Source organism: Lithobates pipiens, unplaced genomic scaffold (genome assembly GCF_037356315.1).
Source record: "Lithobates pipiens isolate NorthernLeopardFrog02 unplaced genomic scaffold, aLitPip1_a1.2 Scaffold_19, whole genome shotgun sequence".
NCBI classification, from domain to species: domain Eukaryota; kingdom Metazoa; phylum Chordata; class Amphibia; order Anura; family Ranidae; genus Lithobates; species Lithobates pipiens.
In genome coordinates, this window is record NW_027507764.1 from 187,692,569 (window position 1) to 187,711,616 (window position 19,048).

The 19,048-nt window shown below is 45.0% G+C and overlaps 1 protein-coding gene across 1 annotated transcript in view; it reads left to right on the forward strand.

Moving 5' to 3' along the window:
* TGM4 (transglutaminase 4) overlaps positions 1-19,048 on the forward strand; it is a 67,401-nt gene that overhangs the window by 16,543 nt on the left and 31,810 nt on the right. Inside the window, exons 4-7 of the mRNA XM_077491575.1 lie at positions 1,692-1,824; positions 4,411-4,529; positions 8,420-8,527; positions 16,576-16,750. Of these exons, the coding sequence (XP_077347701.1) occupies positions 1,692-1,824; positions 4,411-4,529; positions 8,420-8,527; positions 16,576-16,750 (535 nt within the window). The remainder of the gene's footprint in view (positions 1-1,691; positions 1,825-4,410; positions 4,530-8,419; positions 8,528-16,575; positions 16,751-19,048) is intronic.

The window sequence follows — 19,048 nt, forward strand, 5'->3', positions numbered from 1 at the left end:
AGGGGGTCTCTGCTCACCAAAGCCTGCCCCCCCCCCCACTTATCAAAGTCCACAGAGCATCCCTTAAAATCATTTTATACACTGGGAGGCAGGAGAGAGGGTGAGCTTGCTCACCCCAGGATGGAGGCTAAGGCGCAGATTGTCTGCAGCTTTTATTTTCTGGGTTCAAACATGCTCGGGAAGTGTGGGTGGGGCAGACCCAGGAGGAGGAGGAGCTGATGAGCCCTATCTTCTCCGTCAGTGCAGAGAGAGGAGGGCATGTTATTGTCAGCGCCGGTGTGCTCTGAGGCTGAGCTGTGTGTGAGAGACACACATCTCAGCCATGCAGCCATCTACCTCAGAGGAGACACAGGTCACAGTCGCAGAGCGGGAGGTGAGCGGTGACCGTGACCTGTGTTAATCCTCAGCAGCGATGTTTGTCCCTGGGGTGGAACCAGAGTTCTAGCAGGCATATTCCTACCGCTCTGCTGCAGCTCTGCAAACACAGCATTTGGAAGCATAGTTTGTCACTGGCCCCTCATTACCCAGACATGAGTGCATCCTTTTTACAAAGCATCAGAGTGGCCCTGGAGGAGATTGCCACCCTACCCCCTGGCCCAGCCCGCCCCTGGTCTTGGGGGCGCCCCACGGCGGCGGGGCCCTACTCAGCTTGCGTAGTGAGCGTATAGGGAGAATCGGCTCTGCCTGTATGTTGTGGTCATTCAGGTGCTTATCTAATAGTTTCTTGAACTGTTAAAGGTCCGCTTTTGTTAAACAATACTGCTTGGTCACCAGTCTGCCCTAGTCTGCTGATAATGAGGAGCAACAGCAAACTGATGAAGTAATTCTTCTGCTCATCACTACTGTAAGCATGTTAAAGTGGAAGTAAACCCTGATGGGTTTACTTCCTCTTTTTTTCCCTGCAAAGGTAAAGCATAATGGACTACTATGCATCGCATAGTAGCTCATTATGTGTCACTTACCTGACACAGGAGCCAGCGAAGTCGCCGCTGATCCCTGTAGTCCGCCGCATCCATCTTGCTGGTGGCGTCTCGCAGCTCCGACCAATGACAGCGGCGAAGCCGCGATGACGTCACTCCCGCGCATGCGCACGGGAGTCGCGTCTCGCAGCTCCGCCGCTGCCATTCGGCGAAGCCACGATGACGTCACTCCCGCGCATGCGCACGGGAGTCGACAAATTAGGCAAATCCATTCTTGGACTTGCCGCATTTAGTGCGCCTGCGCGCCGCTGTCTACGGCGCATGCGCCGTAGACAGCGGTGCCCATTTTCGGGCAAATATCTCCTAAACCATATAGGTTTAGGAGATATTGCTTGGACCTACAGGTAAGCCTTAATCTAGGCTTACCTGTAGGTCAAAGTGGTTTGAAGGGGTTTACTTCCTCTTTAAGGAAAGGCATTCTGCAATGCCAAAGAGTGTGACTAGCTCACAATGCTGCCCTCCCTCTTCCAGTCTGAGTGCAACAAAACAGGAAATATCAGGAGGCTGATATCAAGACAGATTGAAATATGTTTGATAGTCCTATATTTTGTAAATATATCACTAATACTTTTTCATGAGTACGTAATTAATTTAAATGATATTTATATGTTTGCCTGGAGTTCAACTTTAAATAATGGCTGCTTTAACATCTATGATGTTGTAAGAAGGAATGCATTGCTTGAAAATAACATACATATTTTCTTTTTGAAGTATATCATCGATGTCATTAGTCCCGCTAATGCAATTATTGGAAAATACCAGCTAAGTGTAATAACGGGAAGAGGAGTTGTATACATGGCAGGGGATTGCCCCATTTACATCCTGTTCAACCCTTGGTGTGAAGGTAAAACTTTTACTTGTCAACACAAGCTTGTTATACATTGGAACCAACTACATAGGAGTAATACCATAGGATGTCAAACACACATTTTCTGCAATGTATTATATGTTGTAGTACAATGATTTCATATGTGAGAAACATATATAGAAGCGAGGGTTTGGCTGGCATGTTTAGTGTAGATCAGGGGTATCCAAACTTTTTTCAAAGCGGGCCAGATTTGATGAAGTGAACATGCACGAGGGCCGACCATTTTGCCTGACATTTTTTGAACCATTAAAATTCGGTCTAAGTGTGTTTGTCCAAGCACTAATACACTGCCCAACAAGAATTCTCTTACCTTTGTGGCTGCGTGTGAGTAAAGAGATGAGCTCGGGCTTGTTATTTGGATGTACTGTATTTATTGGCATGTAACATGCACCTTTCAAGAAAATTTTTTAATTTTAAATAAAGAACTGTGAAGCAAAATAAGGGTCAGTGCCCATCTGCAGCCTCACAAGTGCTATGAATGCAGCATCCTCATTGCCATGAATACAGCCCCACCACTGCCATGAATGCAGCCCCACCATTGCCATGAATGCAGTCCCGCCATTGCCATCAGTGAAGCACCCCCATTGTCATGAATGTAGTACCCCCATTGCCAGAAATTCAGCACCCACCATTGCCATGAATGCTGCACCCACCATTGCCATGAATGCAGCACCCATCATTGTCAGGAATGCAGCACCCACCATTGCCAGGAATGCAGACTCACCATTGCCATCAGTGCAGCCTGACTGATGCCCATCCATCTGAAGCCTTGGAGGGGACAGGGAGGGGAGCGGGATGGGACAAAAGATTACATACAGAAAAAACTCCTGTTTTCTCGGCGGCCTCTTTAATACAAAGTCCTGCCTCCTTTGATGTACAGAACGTCCAATGGCAACGCAAGAGAAGGACTTCCTGCTACAGAGACTGCGGTGGAAACAGGAAATTCGTTTCGACTCCTTCCTGCCCCCTCTAAGGCAGCCAGCATATATATCTTTTGTGGCCCTGGTGCTGGGAGTTGGGGGCCACAAAAGATATATATGTCCAAATAACTAGGCGGGCCTTTCAAAACTGGAACGCAAGCTGTGATTGGCCCACGGGCCGGACTTTGGACAAGCCTGGTTTAGATTGTTAATCTTAGATTGTGTGTCAGATAAGTCTGTTTAAAAAGGTGATTAACTTTGAGGATTATGTGATCAGGTGAAGGTGGTGAATCATCTGCATATTGTCCAATGTTTTGTTCAAACCTTTAATAAAGAAATGTTTCCAATGAAAACACTAATTACTTATATATATATATATATATATTGTGATCTCAAATCTCTCACTCTGGAATCTGGTGGGCACTCTCCCATATAGGGGTTTAGGGAAGACAAATAAAACAGCTTGTGCCACAGAGCTAAAGCCAGCAGGATACTGTAGGTATTACGGTTTTAATGATCTTACTATGTTTTATGCCAACCAGTCTGGTCAGGTTTGACATGGATCTGAGAACAGGCTAGCCAAGTATAGCATTGATCCGAGAGGAGTATGGTATTGATATCAGAACTGGATGGCCAAGTATGGCATGGGCCCAAGAGATGGATGGCCATCCATCTCTTGGGCCCATGCCCTATTTGGCCATTCAGTGATGGGATCAATACCATACTCCTCTCGGATCAATGGCACGGGCCCAAGAGATGGATGGCCATGTATGGCATAGATCCTAGAGCTGGATGGCCAAGTATGGCACAAGAGATGCATGATCTAATCCTTTTCTTGATGAGAGTGGATATAAAGAGTTTAACTAAGTGTTGTGCATTAAAATAAGAGATTAGATTAAAGGTCAATTGAAGTTTGATTTAAATAAATAATATACTGTAGATACACTGAGAATATGGCAAAATGGTAAATATCTTTGGTATGGAACCTATTTTAATTCAGGATGGTTGCTCTTTGTGGGGAAGCAGGGTTTTCTCTGCAGTGGTCCAATGCCTCCAGCTTAGTAAGACCTCTCCGATCATCAAAATTCATGCACTCTGCTGATTGTACTTTGAGTAAGCAGGGGCGTATTCCTATTTTTATATCCATCTCTACGGGCTCTTAAAGAGAAAGTAAACTTTTATTTTTTTACCTGTATAGTAAAGGCATAATGTGCTAGTATGCATTGCATACCAGCACATTATGTTAAACTTACCTGCAAACAAAGCCCTCATCATCCCCAATGGAGGCCACATCCATCTTTGCTCATTTTCCTTCCAGGCACATGGACTCCAGCTGTGTGACTGGCTGGAGCTGCGTGACGTCACTCCCGCGTACATGCGTGGGAGCTGCTGGTCATGGCACAGACTTCTGATGAAATGGCACAGGAGCCGTTCCTTCAGAGCGCAGTATACAGTAAATATCTCCTAAACTGCACACATTTAGGAGATATTTACAGTACCTATAGGTAAGTCTTATTCTCGGCTTACCTATAGGTACAAAGGATACAGGAAGGTTTACTTCCTCTTCAATGCATCCAATTCTTTCAAAGTAAGAAACATGATACAAGCTACAACTAATAAAAAATATATTTTATATTTTTAGATGATGCCGTATACTTGCCAGGTGAGGAAGAAAGAATGGAATATGTCCTAAATGACACTGGATACATCTATGTGGGCACAAGCTCTAAAATTACTGCTAGGCCATGGAATTTTGGACAGGTATGGATCCTTGGTTGTATACTGTGAAAATTAGCTTAAAATGAATAAGCGTGCAATCAGGTGATATTTGCACATTAAGTTATTTAATGTTAATGGCAAGGTCAAATGTATATTTTAATAACATATTATAATTAGAATGTGACTATATTTATAATATTATAATGGGGTATCATTAAAAAATAGTAAGTGGTAGGAGGTGAGAGATTTAAATATCCATTCATTAGGGTGGCGGTGATTTCCAGCAACAGCGGAGCCACTCCTATACTGTACCTATTCAATCCAGATTATTGATGGCCTAGGTAAAACACAAGTTAAACCAAAAGTATTTCAAATATAACAAGAAAAGCAGCAAATAAAATACACCAGCTTCCCAAGCAAAGCGCAATCCAAAACATATCGTCGTCTATCAAAAAATCCACAGATATCTTGCAGCACTGCTCCCCAAACGAAATCCAAAAAGTGATTGCTAAAATAGCCAATCACCACATAAAAAAGGATGCTCCAGCTATGATACAACAGTATACATTATAAGATCATTGCTCAGGCGCCGATCTCAGTCAGAGTGCTCCCTCTGTTCCAAACCAACATAAAAAAAGACACAATACAGTATTGCTTATAAGTAAGGCTAACACTAAAGCTCCGTACACATGATTGGACTTTCCGACTGTAAATGTTCGATGTCAGGCTGTTGTCGGTAAATCCACCCGTGTGTACGCTCCATCGGACAATTGTTGTTGGACTTTCCGTGGACAAATGTTGGATAGCAGGTTTTCACATTTTTTGTGGACAAATGTGTGTTGTCGGATTTTCCAAGCGTGTGTACACAAGTCTGTCGAACAAAGTTCCAAAGTACAAACACGCATGCTCGGAAGCAAGGACAAGCCAGAAGCGGTCGGTCTTGTAAACTAGCGTTCGTAATGGAGATATCACATTTGTAACGTGGCAAATTATGAAATCTCCAAATGCAGCGCACATTCTTATCTTCTTTAGTGGGATAATAAAGAAGCTGCTTTGCTGGTGATACTGATGGAGTTATTGTAAACAAATTTGAAGCTTACCAGTGCCCATCATATGCAGCATATCAGTGCCCACAAAATGCAGCTTACCAGTGCCCACCAAATGCAGCCTACCAATGCAGTGTCCCCCAAATGCAGCCTACTAGTGCCCATCAAATGCAGCCTACCAGTGCGCAACAAATGCAGCCTAACAGTGCAGTGCCCACCGAATCCAGCCCTACCAGGGCCCACCAAATCCAGCCGACCAGTGCAGTTCCCACCAAATGCAGCCCTACCATTGCCTACCAAATGCAGCCTACCAGTGCAGGGCCCACCAAATGAAGCCTACCAGTGCCCATAAAATGCAGCCTACCAGTGCCCATCAAATGCAGCCTACCAGTGCCCACCAAATGCAGCTTATCAGTGCCCACCAAATTAAGCTTACCAGTGCCCATCAAATGCAGCCTGCCAGTGCAGTGTCCACCAAATGCAGCCCACCAGTGCCCATCAAATGCAGCCTACCAGTGCCCACCAAATGCAGCCTACCAGTGCAGTGCCCACCAAATCCAGCCTACTAGTGCAGTGCCCACCAAATGCAGCCCTACCAGTGCCCACCAAATGCAGCCTACCAGTCCAGTGCCCACCAAATGCAGCCTGCCAATGCAGTGCCCATCAAATGCAGACTACCAGTGCAGTGCCCACCAAACACAGTCTACCAGTGACCACCAAATGCAGCCTACAAGTGCCGTGCCCACCAAATGCAGCTTACCAGTGCCCATCAAATGCAGCCTGCCAGTGCCTGGATCATGATCTCCCGCTGTGTCAACGAGGACTGTACGGCGTGCCCATGTTTGAATCCAGGAACGGTGTTCCTGTGTGACTTGAGCCCTGCCTATAGTGGCGCCGGATCTGAACGATGTACTCCCTGCCCTTGGTGCACATACCCCCAGGGGTAAACGTACCATGGGTTGAGAAACCCTGATGTAGGATATAGGTTTTTCATGGTTTTTGGGAACCTCAATATCTAGTTTCTGAAGCAGAGCAATTTCAGGTTTTCTGGGGACATTCACCTGTGTCACTGAGTGTATTAAAGTAAAGATCCTTATTCTAAAATCAAATGATTTTGGGGCATTGCCACCAAATGTGGAACATGGTTTCCAGTTGTCCACATGACCAGCAGCAAGAAGTGGACGCTTGTGGGCATATTTTAGCAACTTTGGTTGGGACCATGTATCACCTCAACAACATTTTATAATCTGATTCAGTCAGAGTTGTGTTTAGAGCTACTTTGGCCAGATTATTTGCTACTTCTTGCCATTAAGGCTCGTTTCACACTGCCACTACTTGGGATCCTACTTGTGAGATCCCAAGTCGCGTGACATAAGAAATCCCATGTTAGTCAATGAGAGCTGTCTACAAGGCAACGTCTATTCTCTTCTATTTTATACGTATATTAGTAGTATAGTAGTGACGTTGCGCTTGTAGCAGTGTGAACCAAGCCTGTGTGTGATTGGACACCTCCGATCAGCAGGTTTCAGATCTGAAATCATTGGCTAAAATCTGCTGCCAAACTCGTGCTACATGTACATTGGTTGAGCCTACACCTGCCATCCATTTGTACAGTGTATTTACTATCAGTGATCAGCAAGTGGTAATTCTGTTTGTTGATGATGCAAAGGTGTGCAATAGGGTTGACATCTCTGGAGGTGTCTGTAATATGGAATATGATATGTTTATAACACACAGAACTCTATGTACAGAGAACAGCAGTCTGGCTGTTTCTTCTCCCTGAAAAGCAGCACATATTACGCACATTACACTTGTTAGGCCCACAGTTAACCCCTTGATTATCCCTTAATGTTTACCCCTTCCAAGTCAGTGTCATTGCTATACTGCACAATGTAGAGTTTATCACTGATCACTGTATTACCGGTAGTATTACTATCCACATCAGTGTCAGTTAGTTAGCGATCCTCCCAACCAGGATCTCTTAGCGCCAGATTGCCCTCCACGATATCACAGATACACTATAAGTTGCTACAGTATAGCGTTTATAGCTTCATAAATTCCAATACGTATACCATAGTTTGTAGATGCTATAACTTTTGCACAAACCAATTAATATGCTTATTTTTTTTACCAAAATGCAGAATGCATTTTGACCTAAATGTATAAAGAATTTTTATTTTTTTATTTATTAGATATGTTTTATAACTGAAAGTAGAAAATATTGTTGTTTTTTTTTTTCAAAATTCTTTTTTTTTTTTTTTTTTTACTTTAAAAAAAAAAAACAGTGGTGACCAAATACCACCAAAAGAAAGCTTTTTTTGTGGGAAAAAATTATAAAAAATGTAATTTGCGTACAGTGTTGAATGCCCAGCAATTGCCAGCTAAAGTAACGCAGTGCTAAATAGCAAAACATACTCTGGTCATAAAGGGGGTAAAACCTTCCGGTGGTCAAACAGAACAAGACCTAATACAGAGCCTTGTAGTACAACACTAGTGGCTGGTCTCTGTTCCAAATGAACCCCATTCTGTTGTCTATACTTTAGCCAACTGCTTATCCACTGAGGTCCTAGATTGTACAACTTTTTTATTAGGGGGAGAGGAGGGGGGCCTGCAGAAAAAAACAGGCATTTGAGGCACCCTCCTGAACGGAATCCCTGTCAGCAGCCACTTAATCACACTTTGAAAAGCGATCCATCACAAATCGATTTTCAGAGAATGCACAAGTGCGAGCTTCACCCAAGGCTGTAATATGATAAGCTATGTTTTTCTATATAAGGCTAAATTGTATATTTTAAAGGATGACGATAAAATAAGAACTACGTCCACAATATTAAAATTAGATTATTAGTTAATACCGTGGCTAATAGTATTTGTCTTTATTTCCAGCATGAAGTTGATGTACTGGACTGTTGCATGTATCTTCTTGAGAAAAGTGATCTCAAAGCTTCAGCTAAAAAGGACCCGGTCATTCTGTCAAGAAAATTCTCTGCTTTAGTAAGTTTTACGCCACATATGACAGATCACATAACTCACATCTTTTAAAGTCTTGAACCTACCTCTGATTTCTCAGTACTACAGTCTTTAGCAACCTTTTTACCACGGGGGGAACCTCAAACTCATTTTCAGGTGTTTGGGACCCCTTGCTACAAAATAGTTTTATCTACAGCTCACAATCCCTAAGCTCTTGTACACACGGTCGGAGAATCTGTCGGAATGAGTCTTATCGGACCGTGTCGTCAGATAATCCGACTGTGTGTGGTATGCATCGGACTGATTCCGTCCGAATCTCTGTCCGACCCAATTTTCCAACATGTTGGAAATATTTCCCGACCAACTGGGCCGGACGGACCTAATCCGATCATGTGTAGAGCATTTTGATCGGACCAAGTGCCACGCATGCTCAGATCAAATTCCTACATCAAAGCTATTGGCTACTAGCCTGAATGTAGTCCCATCGTAACGAAATTACGTCATCACATTCTGCAAGATCGGATTTTTTGCCAACTTGGCCCGACCGTGTGTATGCAACAGTTTCGGACACAATCCGTCGGACTAAATCCGACAGGCAAAATCCGACGGATTTGGTTGCCAAAATCTCCGACCGTGTGTACGTGGGCTTAGTGTGGTCACTAAGTTGGAGCTTTAAGAATAAACAAAGGTATATGGAATATATTGCTTTTTTAGCCTATTTGACATCCAGAGCAGATCATTTTTGGATACCAACTTGGTCTTTACAGCACATTTTTTTTTTTTGTAATAATCATATCTAATAATAATAATGGCAAGAAAAGAAATGCACATAGTGAAAATTGTACTGCTCCTTTACATTGGTGGCCAGTAGAGAAATACCCTTTATCATTGGTGGTCAGTAAAAGTTCCTCCTTATGTTGGTGCTGGAAATAATTAGGTACCATCAGACATTGCTCAAAGAAACACTAGCAACCTCCGGAGGAACCCTAAGCTCCCATATCAATTTGTTATGACAAGCTTAAATATCTTGAAATCCTTCTGCTAGGTTGGGAAAGCTTTTATCACGGGACTTGTGTACTGACCTTTCACTCGCTTCCCCACCACCCAGTCTCCACAAATATCACTGTGTGAGTTCAGTGATGGCTCTGGATTGGAGCCTACCCAGCACCAAAGACTCTGTCCCTTCCCCAGTTGACAGGTAAGTGTTTATAACCCCAAAAAAATAAAAAAAATAAGATCATGTTCCTTAAAGGCATGAATAAAAGCACAGTGCTTGTGCTGTGCAATTTTTCACGCCCTATCTTGTAATAAACCTGGTTGATCCTGCCAGTTTCTGTATCCTCTGCCTCTGTTGACCACAGTAATCATGGCTGCTGAGCCCTGATTACCGCGGTCAATTTAAGCGACTTATCAAACACAGCTCTCATCTCTCCTTTGATAGTCTATCCCCCCTCCCTCCCTGTCAGCACGAGAACGCTTTTTTCCCCACCCCTCCTGCCGCTATTCAGCTGCATAATGCAGCACATATCAATGTATCCCATGCAGGTATGCTGCAAATAACAGAAGTGTAAATGTTTGTTTACAATTAAAAGGTGAAATACCTTTTCTGACACCGCAGCTGTGCGGTCACATGATCCCCCTGTGCTGGCTGGTGTTCTGAAGAGAAAGGTTCCCCAATCGGATAGTGTCCGCCCTATACTGCGCAGGCGCAGTGCTTGCGCAGTACGGAGGACTAAGGGCCGGTTCACACAGGGGGCGATGCGAGGCGACACCGACTTGCCTCGCCGCGACCTGCCGCGACCTCAGCGGCGACTTGCAAATGACTTCTGTATAGAAGTCAATGCAAGTCGCCCCGAGGTCGCCCAAAAGTAGTAAAGGAACCTTTTTTCTGAGTCGGAGCGACTCGAGTCGCTCCTCTCAGAACAGTTCCATTGTACAGAACGGGGGCGACTTGTCAGATCGCGGCACGGCAAGTCGTGTCGCCTCGCATCACCCCCAGTGTGAACCGGCCCTAAGGAGATGCCGAAAGTCTCCGAAGCCGAACAGCTGATTATCAGCTCTATTCCTGCTTGAACCTGGACTCAGGGCAGAATGTAGTTCGCAGGCACCATGTAGAGCTGATGATCAGCTGTTCATCTTCAGAGACTTTCGGTGTCTCTTTTGTCCTCCGTACTGCGCAAGTGCAGTATAGAGTGCACACTATCCGATGGGGGACAGTTCTCGACAGGACACCGGCCCTTGATCTATGGAGAGAATTGGGAGGGGCCGAGATCTCCCTCTGCTAGCCAGCTGATGTCACAGGGGAATCTTGGCCCCTCCCGCTTCTCTCCATAGATCAGGAGTCGGTCATCACAAGGGGGTTAGGTGACCGCACAGGTGTGGTGTAAGAAAAGGTATTAGGCCGCGTACACACGGGCGGACTGTTCGCCCAACTTTGTCCGCTGAACAGTGTTTCAGCGGACAGTCCGCCCGTGTGTGGGCTTTCAGCAGACAGTTTCAGCGGACAGTTTGACGGACAAAGTCTTTCGGAAATTCCGAAAAACTGTCCGCTGAAACTTTGTTTGAGCGAACAGTCCGCCCGTGTGTAGGCTACTTTTGAAATGAGCAAACTGTTCCCGCTCGGAGGAAAGTCTGCTCATTTCGAGCGCGTGTGAAGGTAGGCGGGGCCCGCGACGGAGACGTCGCGGGCTCCGCCGCCTGGAATGGACTTAAAGGGGAACCCCAACGCCGAAAAAAATCGGCGTGGGGGTCCCCCCAAAGTCCACAACAGACCCTTGTCCGAGCACGCTACCCGGCCAGCCAGGAAAGGGGGGTGCCCTCAACCCCCCCACCCCAAAGCACCTTGTCCCCATGTTGATGAGGACAAGGGCCTCTTCCCGACAACCCTGGCTGTTGGTTGTCGGGGTCTGCGGGCGGGGGGCTTATCGGAATCCGGGAGCCCCCTTTAAGAAGGGGGCCCCCGGATACCGGCCCCCCACCCTATGTGAATGAGTATGGGGTACAATGTACCCCTACCCATTCACCTGTAAAATAAAAGTACCAAAAAAAAAACACAACACACGAGAAAAAATATTTTATTGCACAGCTCCGGTGGTCTTCCGTCTTCGGGAGTCTTCTCGCCGGACTCCTCCGCTATCTTCGTGTAGCTCTTTTGCTAGCGGAGGAGTCCGGCTTTCTTCCTCCCCGCCGCCGGCCTCTTCTCCCGACTTCGGGGGTCTTGTCCCCCTCTTCGGTTCTTCTGCCGGGCCACCGCGCCTTCTTGTAGCTCTTTTGCAGGCGGTGGCCCGGTCTTCTGTCGCCGCTGTCGCCGTCGCCGCCTTCCGTTCTTCTTCTTCTTCTTGTTCTTCTTCTTCTTCTCCAGGAGATGTTGACACGACGCTCTCTCCGGCCGGAATGCCAGAGCCGCCCTGCGCTGCCACTTATATAGTGACAATGGGGCGGTGTCACATGGTATATGTCACATGGGTTGGTCACATGGGTTGATAGCGTGCTCGGACAAGGGTCTGTTGTGGACTTTGGGGGGACCCCCACGCCGATTTTTTTCGGCGTTGGGGTTCCCCTTTAAGTCCATTCCAGGCGGCGGAGCCCGCGACGTCTCCGTCGCGGGCCCCGCCTACCTGTACACGCGCTCGAAATGGGCGGACTTGCCTCCGCCTTACGTGGGCGAGTCCGTTCATTTCAAAAGTTGAGCGAACTGTTTGGCAAACAGTTCGCTGAAACAGTCCGCTCGTGTGTGGGCAAGTCCGCTCATGCAAATTTTGAGCGGACTGTTGCGGCAACTGTTTGACGAACAAAGTTTCAGCGAACAGTCCCCGCGTGTGTACGCGGCCTTACACGTTTACACTTTTGTTAATGGCAGCATACTTGCATGGGACACATAGTGACCTTACAAACACTTTAAGTCATGGCAATTTGGCTGCCCAGTGCTGTATTGTATGCACATCATGTGCTCCCCCATATCCAGAAGTTTCAGAGTTTGGCCCAGCACAACTGCATAGAGGCAGGAAGACAGCAAGCCCTGTGTAAGCTTCAACTTGAGCTTACACGTAAATTTTTTTTCTCATTCTCCATGGCTGAAAGGAGAGGGAGGGGAATGAATGGAAGCTAAGTATATAGTGATGGGTAAGGATGAGCCGAACACCCCCCGGTTCGGTTCACACCAAAACCTGCGAACAAACCTAAACTTTGTGTGAACTTTAGAACCCTATTAAAGTCTATGGGACTCGAACGTTCAAAATCTAAAGTGATAATTTTAAAGGCTAATATACAAAAGTGTAATATTCCTTTAAATTTCGTACCTGGGGGGTGTCTATAGTATGCCTGTAAAGGGGCGCATGTTTCCCATGCTTAGAGCTGTCCCTGCAAATGTCATTTCTGCAGAAAAAAAATCACTTTCGGCTATAATGAATTGTCGGCTCCCTGTAATACAGAGAACAGTCATTGAAAGTCATTGATAAAAAAAAAAAGCGTGGGGTTCCCCCAAATTCAATCACCAGGCCCTTTGTGTCTGGTATAGATTTTAAGGGGAACTCCACACCAAATTTAATGGCGTGGAGTTCCCCCTAAAAATCCATACCAGACCCTTTATCCGACCACGCAATCTGGCAGGCCGCAGGAAAAGAGGGGGGACGAGAGAGCGCCCTCCTCCTGAACCATACCAGGCCACATGCCCTCAACATTGGGAGGGTGCTTTGGGGGTCTGTGACCCCTCAAAGCACCTTGTCCCCATGTTGATGAGGACAAGGGCCTCATCCCCACAACCCTGGCCGGTGGTTGTGGGGGTCTGCAGGCGGGGGGCTTATCGGAATCTGGAAGCCCCCTTTAACAAGGGGACCCCCAGATCCCGGCAACGGAAACCTGCGTTACATCAGAGGGGGGCAGGGTCACCCACACATCATTGGGGAAGCCAGGCTTTCCCACTTGCGTCAGAGGGGGGTGTGGTCATGTGATGGGTGGCCCCGCCCTCCTCATATAAGAAATGTCAGGCTGCCGGGATCCCTGCAGTGTCTCTGCCAGTGGAGACAGAGGATGGATGGGCTGCGCTGCGCTGGAGGGAGAGATCACCCGTTGCTGGATCAGATCAGCCATCGCTGGACCCCGGAGAGGTGATGATCATTTGTCGCTGGATAGCAAGAGTGGATTACCACTGCTGGAATCTTTTTTACATTTTTTTTATTTGTAATAAAGGACTTTTTCAACGGTGTGTGTGTCTTTTTTAACATTCTTTTACACTTTCTTCGTGAAATGGTAGGGGTACTTTTGTACCCCCTTACTATTTCAAACAGGGGGGCAGGATCTGGGGGTCCCCTTGTTAAAGGGGGCTTCCAGATTCTGATAAGCCCCCTGCCCGCAGACCCCCACAACCACCGGCCAGGGTTGTGGGGATGAGGCCCTTGTCCTCATCAACATGGGGACAAGGTGCTTTGAGGGGTCACATACCCCCAAAGTATCCTCCCAATGTTGAAGGCATGTGGCCTGGTACGGTTCAGGAGGGGGGGCGCTCTCTCGTCCCCCCCTCTTTTCCTGCGGCCTGCCAGGTTGCGTGGTCGGATAAAGGGTCTGGTATGGATTTTTAGGGGGAACTCAACGCGGGGTTCCCCTTAATATCCATACCAGACCTGAAGGACCTGGTAATTGAATTTGGGGAAACCCTACGCTTTTTTTTTTATCAATGACTTTCAGTGACTGTTCTCTGTATTACGGGAGCCGACAATTCATTATAACAGCGAGTGATTTTAAATGACTTTTTTTCCTGCAGAAATTACACTTTGTGCAGGGACAGTTCTAAGCACAGGAAACATGTGCCCCTTCACAGGCATACTATAGACACCCCCCAGGTACGAAATTTAAAGGAATATTACACTTTTATTATTTCACTTAGACATTATTAAAATCCCTGCTCCCGAAAAAACGTCAATTTTTAAAACTTTTTTTTGCATTGATACATGTCCCCTGGGGCAGGACCCAGGCCCCCCAAACACTTTTTAGGACAATAACTTGCATATTAGCCTTTAAAATGAGCACTTTAGATTTCTCCCATAGACTTGTACAGGGTGTTCTGTGGCTTTTCGAATTTGCCGCGAACACCCCAAATTGTTCACTGTTCGCTGAACAGGCGAACAGGCAATGTTGAAGCTCATCCCTAGTGATGGGCAAGAAGGATATGAAGTGAACATGTTGTTTTTCCCTGCATGTTTACAGTTTCTGTTTAACCACTTCCCACCCGGCCAATGTACATATACGCCCGGGTGGGTGCTCTATCCTTCTAAGTGGACGTTCAGGAACGTCCTTCAGAAGGAGAGGGATAGCGCACGTGTGCCCGCGCAGCGGCACGATTCCGATGCGCTCGTGTCACCCGGACACGGCACATCTCTGATGGGCCTGAGGGCTCTGTGATTGACCATCCTGATCACATGATGGTCATGTCCAATCACAGCCATCATGTGATGTAAACACAGAGCCGGTTGCTAGGCAATCGGCCCTCCTCTCCTCACACAAAGTTGTCGGTGAGGAGAAGAGAGCAGATCGCTGCAGCCGGCTCGTGATCAGTGAATATGTGCTGTTTTTTTACATCTGTTTACTTACTGATCACCAACCTAGTGTAAACACATGTCACCACACAGTGTAAAGATGTCCCAATGATTATCTGCACACATATGTCCGTGATCACCTGCGCACATCTGTACATGATCATTTGCATACATATGTCCATGAACACACAAACCAATTATTATACACTTAACAGAATTTTTTTTACGAAAAACATGTAGCAGAATACATTTTGGCTTAAATTTATGACAAAATTTAGAAATTATTGGATTTCTTTTAAAATAGAAAGAAGAAAATATATTTTTTTTTTCCACATTTCCGCTCTTTTTTCGCAAAAAAAAAAACTGAGTCATGAATAAATACCACCAAAATAAAGCTCTATTTGTGTGAACAAAAATATAAAAACTTAATTTGGGTACAGCGTAGCATGACCACGCAATTGTCATTGAAAGTGTGAGAACGCTGAAAGTTGAAAAATGGTATGGGAAGGAAGGAGGCGAAAATGCCCAGTATTGAAGTGGTTAACTACAGATGTTAACGGAAACTAGAAAATACACTGAGAAGGAAAAAGCATTTCCTCAAGAAGGAAAGCATTACATTTTTGCCACTTTCTAAATTAGTCTTGGTCTAATTTCCATAGAAAATGGGAGTAATGTGATTGTTAAGGGCAAAGCAACTTTAGTGACAAAAAAGACTCCCAGATTTAAGAAAAAAGAAAACATCAGTAATAATGGGGTATAATGGGATTGATTTACTAAAGGCAAACAGGCTGTGCATTTTGTAAGGGAAGTTGTACTTTACAAGGGAATTTTCATTTATTTATTCATTCATTTATTACAGGTATTTATATAGTGCCAATCATTTACGCAGCTCTTCACATATATATTGTACATTCAGTCCCTGCCCTCAAGGAGCTTACAATCTAAGATCCCCAAATCACATCATATATATACATACTAGAGTCAATTTAGGCAAAAGCCAATTAACCTACCAGCATGTCTTTAGAGAGTGGGAGGAAAGCAGAGTACCCAGAGGAAACCCACGCAGACACAGGGAGAACATCCAAACTCCAGGCAGGCAGTGCCGTGGTTCATCAGAGTTTATTAAATTAAAGTGAAGCTCCGCTGACTTCTATTGTCCAATCATGTGCAAGAAAAAAATGTTTGTTTTTCAAATTTTCCTTGCATGTATTTGGGTATGCTTTGCAGCGTGAAATTTTCTCACATTCACAAAGCTCTGGGGAAAATTTACTTGCAAAGTGCAACCGCCTACATGCTCTTAGTAAATCAGCCCCATAGAGTATAACGCTCAGTCCAGATACAATTAGAATACCTTAGTCATCTCACTACAGTAACCTGACTTATTTCTGTTGATAGTGCACTACCTTTATTAGTATTGATTTGCCTGCCTAAGATTGCCTGTTTGCTTTCAAGACTGCCTTATTCTTTACACTGCCTTATAGGATGAAATTGATTACTGATTCAAAATTTCATTAGTACTAAAAATATATATTTTCCCCAAAGGTGAATTCCAATGATGATAACGGAGTGCTGACAGGTAATTGGTCAGGGAACTATGCGTCAGGTGTTTCCCCCACTGCCTGGACAGGAAGTAGCGCCATCCTACAGCAGTACTACAAAACCAAAAGGCCTGTTCATTTTGGACAATGCTGGGTATTTTCTGGAGTTTTAACAACAGGTAGGTAACAAAAACAATCTTCCAATTCTAAATATTATTTCTTTTTATCTAAAAGTTTCTAATATTAATTTCCATAGATAAGTTGTTGGTGCCCCCAAAAGGGATATTTAGGTTACAGTGAGATATTCTTCTGATGTCTTATTTATTTTGAATACTTCAACAGCCAGATCTCACTACTGTATTTAGTAACTATGTTCTTGTTTATCTGAGAGTTTTGGTTGTTCCTGCTGACTTTTTTGTTCTGACTCCTTCTATGGCATGTTTCATAATATAATAGGAATATGAAACCCAACAGGGAAAAATAGCAGTTCCTCATAATGATCACAGCAGGTGTGCAGACCCATATACTCAACACAAAGGTCTCATCAATACAGTTCCTGAGGAATATTAAAACCAGTCAGGTGGTGGTTTAATGCACAAGAATCTACCAAAAACTTTTCAGTGGACAGATCATTTAAAAAATGCCATAATTATGAGAATGTGTGTATGTATATATATATATATATATATAATTTGTCTTTCTGGTTTGTGTGGACAATAGTTTAAAATATTTCTTTAAGAAAAAGAACATGTCTGACAGAACATTATGTAACAGATTGCATAAAAAAAATCTAGATCTTAGGGTAGACAGTAAAAATACAATACACTTTAATACAGTAGGAATCAGAGGGGCCTACTCCTTAGAGCTTACAATCTAAGAGGGAAAGTGAAGAGATACAAGAGGTAATAACTGTGGGCGATGTGTTGAGAAGATAAATGTACAATTGTTAGGTGGGGGCCAGATAGGCTTCCCTGAAGAGATGAGTTTTCAGGGATCGTCTGAAAGTGGATAAAGTAGGAAAAAATCCGGTAATTAAGTAAGTTAGTAATGCGTGAGGAGACAGATAAAGAGAGCTGGGGTGTGGAGACATAGATTTGGGTGTCATCAGCGTAGAGATGATATTTAAAGCCGTGAAAGGCAATCAACTGACCCAGGGAGGTGGTGTAGATTGGGAAAAAGGAGAGGTCCAAGAACAGAACCTTGAGGGACCCCAACAGAGAAAGGAAGTGGAGAGGAGGAAGTAGAGTTGTAAGTGACACTAAGGGAGCGGTGGGATAGGTAGGATGAGAAGCAGCATAGAGTACAGTCATGGAGACCAAAGGAGTGGAGTTTATTGAGGAGGAGGGGGTGGTCCACTGTGTCAAAGGCAGCAGAGAGATCCAGGAGAAGTAGTACAGAATAGTGTCCACTGGTTTTAGCTGTTAGTAGGTCATTTGAGAGTTTAAGGAGAGCAGTTTCCATGGAGTGTTGAGGGCAAAATCCAGACTGAAGAGGATCAAGAAGTTTATTCATGGTCAGATGGTCGCTTAGTGGGTTGTAGACCAGTCTTTCAAGAAGTTTGGAGGAGAAGGCGAGTAAGGAGATGAGATGTAGGTTGTTAAGATTAGTGGGGTCCAGTGGGGGCTTTTTAAGTATGGGGGTGATTAGCGCATGTTTTAGAGAGTTTGAGAAGATGCCACAAGAGAGGGAGAGGTTGAAAATGTGAGTTATAGAGTGTAGAATTGATTAGCGCATGTTTTAGAGAGTTTGAGAAGATGCCACAAGAGAGGGAGAGGTTGAAAATGTGAGTTATAGAGTGTAGAATTGAGCCAGAGAGGGAGCAAAGCATTTGTGAGGGAGCACGATCCAGGGGGCAGGTGATTAGATGAGTGTTAGATAGAAGTTTAGCAACTTCATTAATAGTAGCAGGGTTTAATGAGGGAAGTAATGATTGTATCTGTGGACAGGGGGTGTTGCATGGGGGAGGTTTTTGCATATTGGAGATCTCCTCATGAATTGTATCAATCTAAGTTTTGAAGTGATTGGTGGTTTCCTGGGCAGTGAGTGAGTTGGTGGGTGGAGGCAGTGGAGGACAGAATTGAGTGTTGAAGGTAGAGAAGAGTTGGTGTGGACTAGATGAGAAGGTGTTCATGAGTGTGATAAAGTAGGTCTGTTTGGCAGTGTGAAGGCAGGAAGAGTATTTTAGGAGAGCAGATTTATATTGTGTGAAGTCTTCCTGGAACTTAGTTTTATGCCACAGACGCTCAAGAGTGTGGCTACGTTTTCTGAGATTTCTGGTGCCGTCTGTTTGCCAGGGTTGTAGCAGTTGGGGCCTAATTCTGCATGTAGTGAGGGGGCAAGCTTGTCTAGGAAGGAAGACACTGAGCTGTTGTAGATGAAAGTGGCTTGGGGCAGGACAGGGGTGAGATTTTGTCATAGAGGTGATCAGTAGCAAAGTAGAGAAGAGAATGGTTGGTTTTCTACGTGTAACTGTTCGG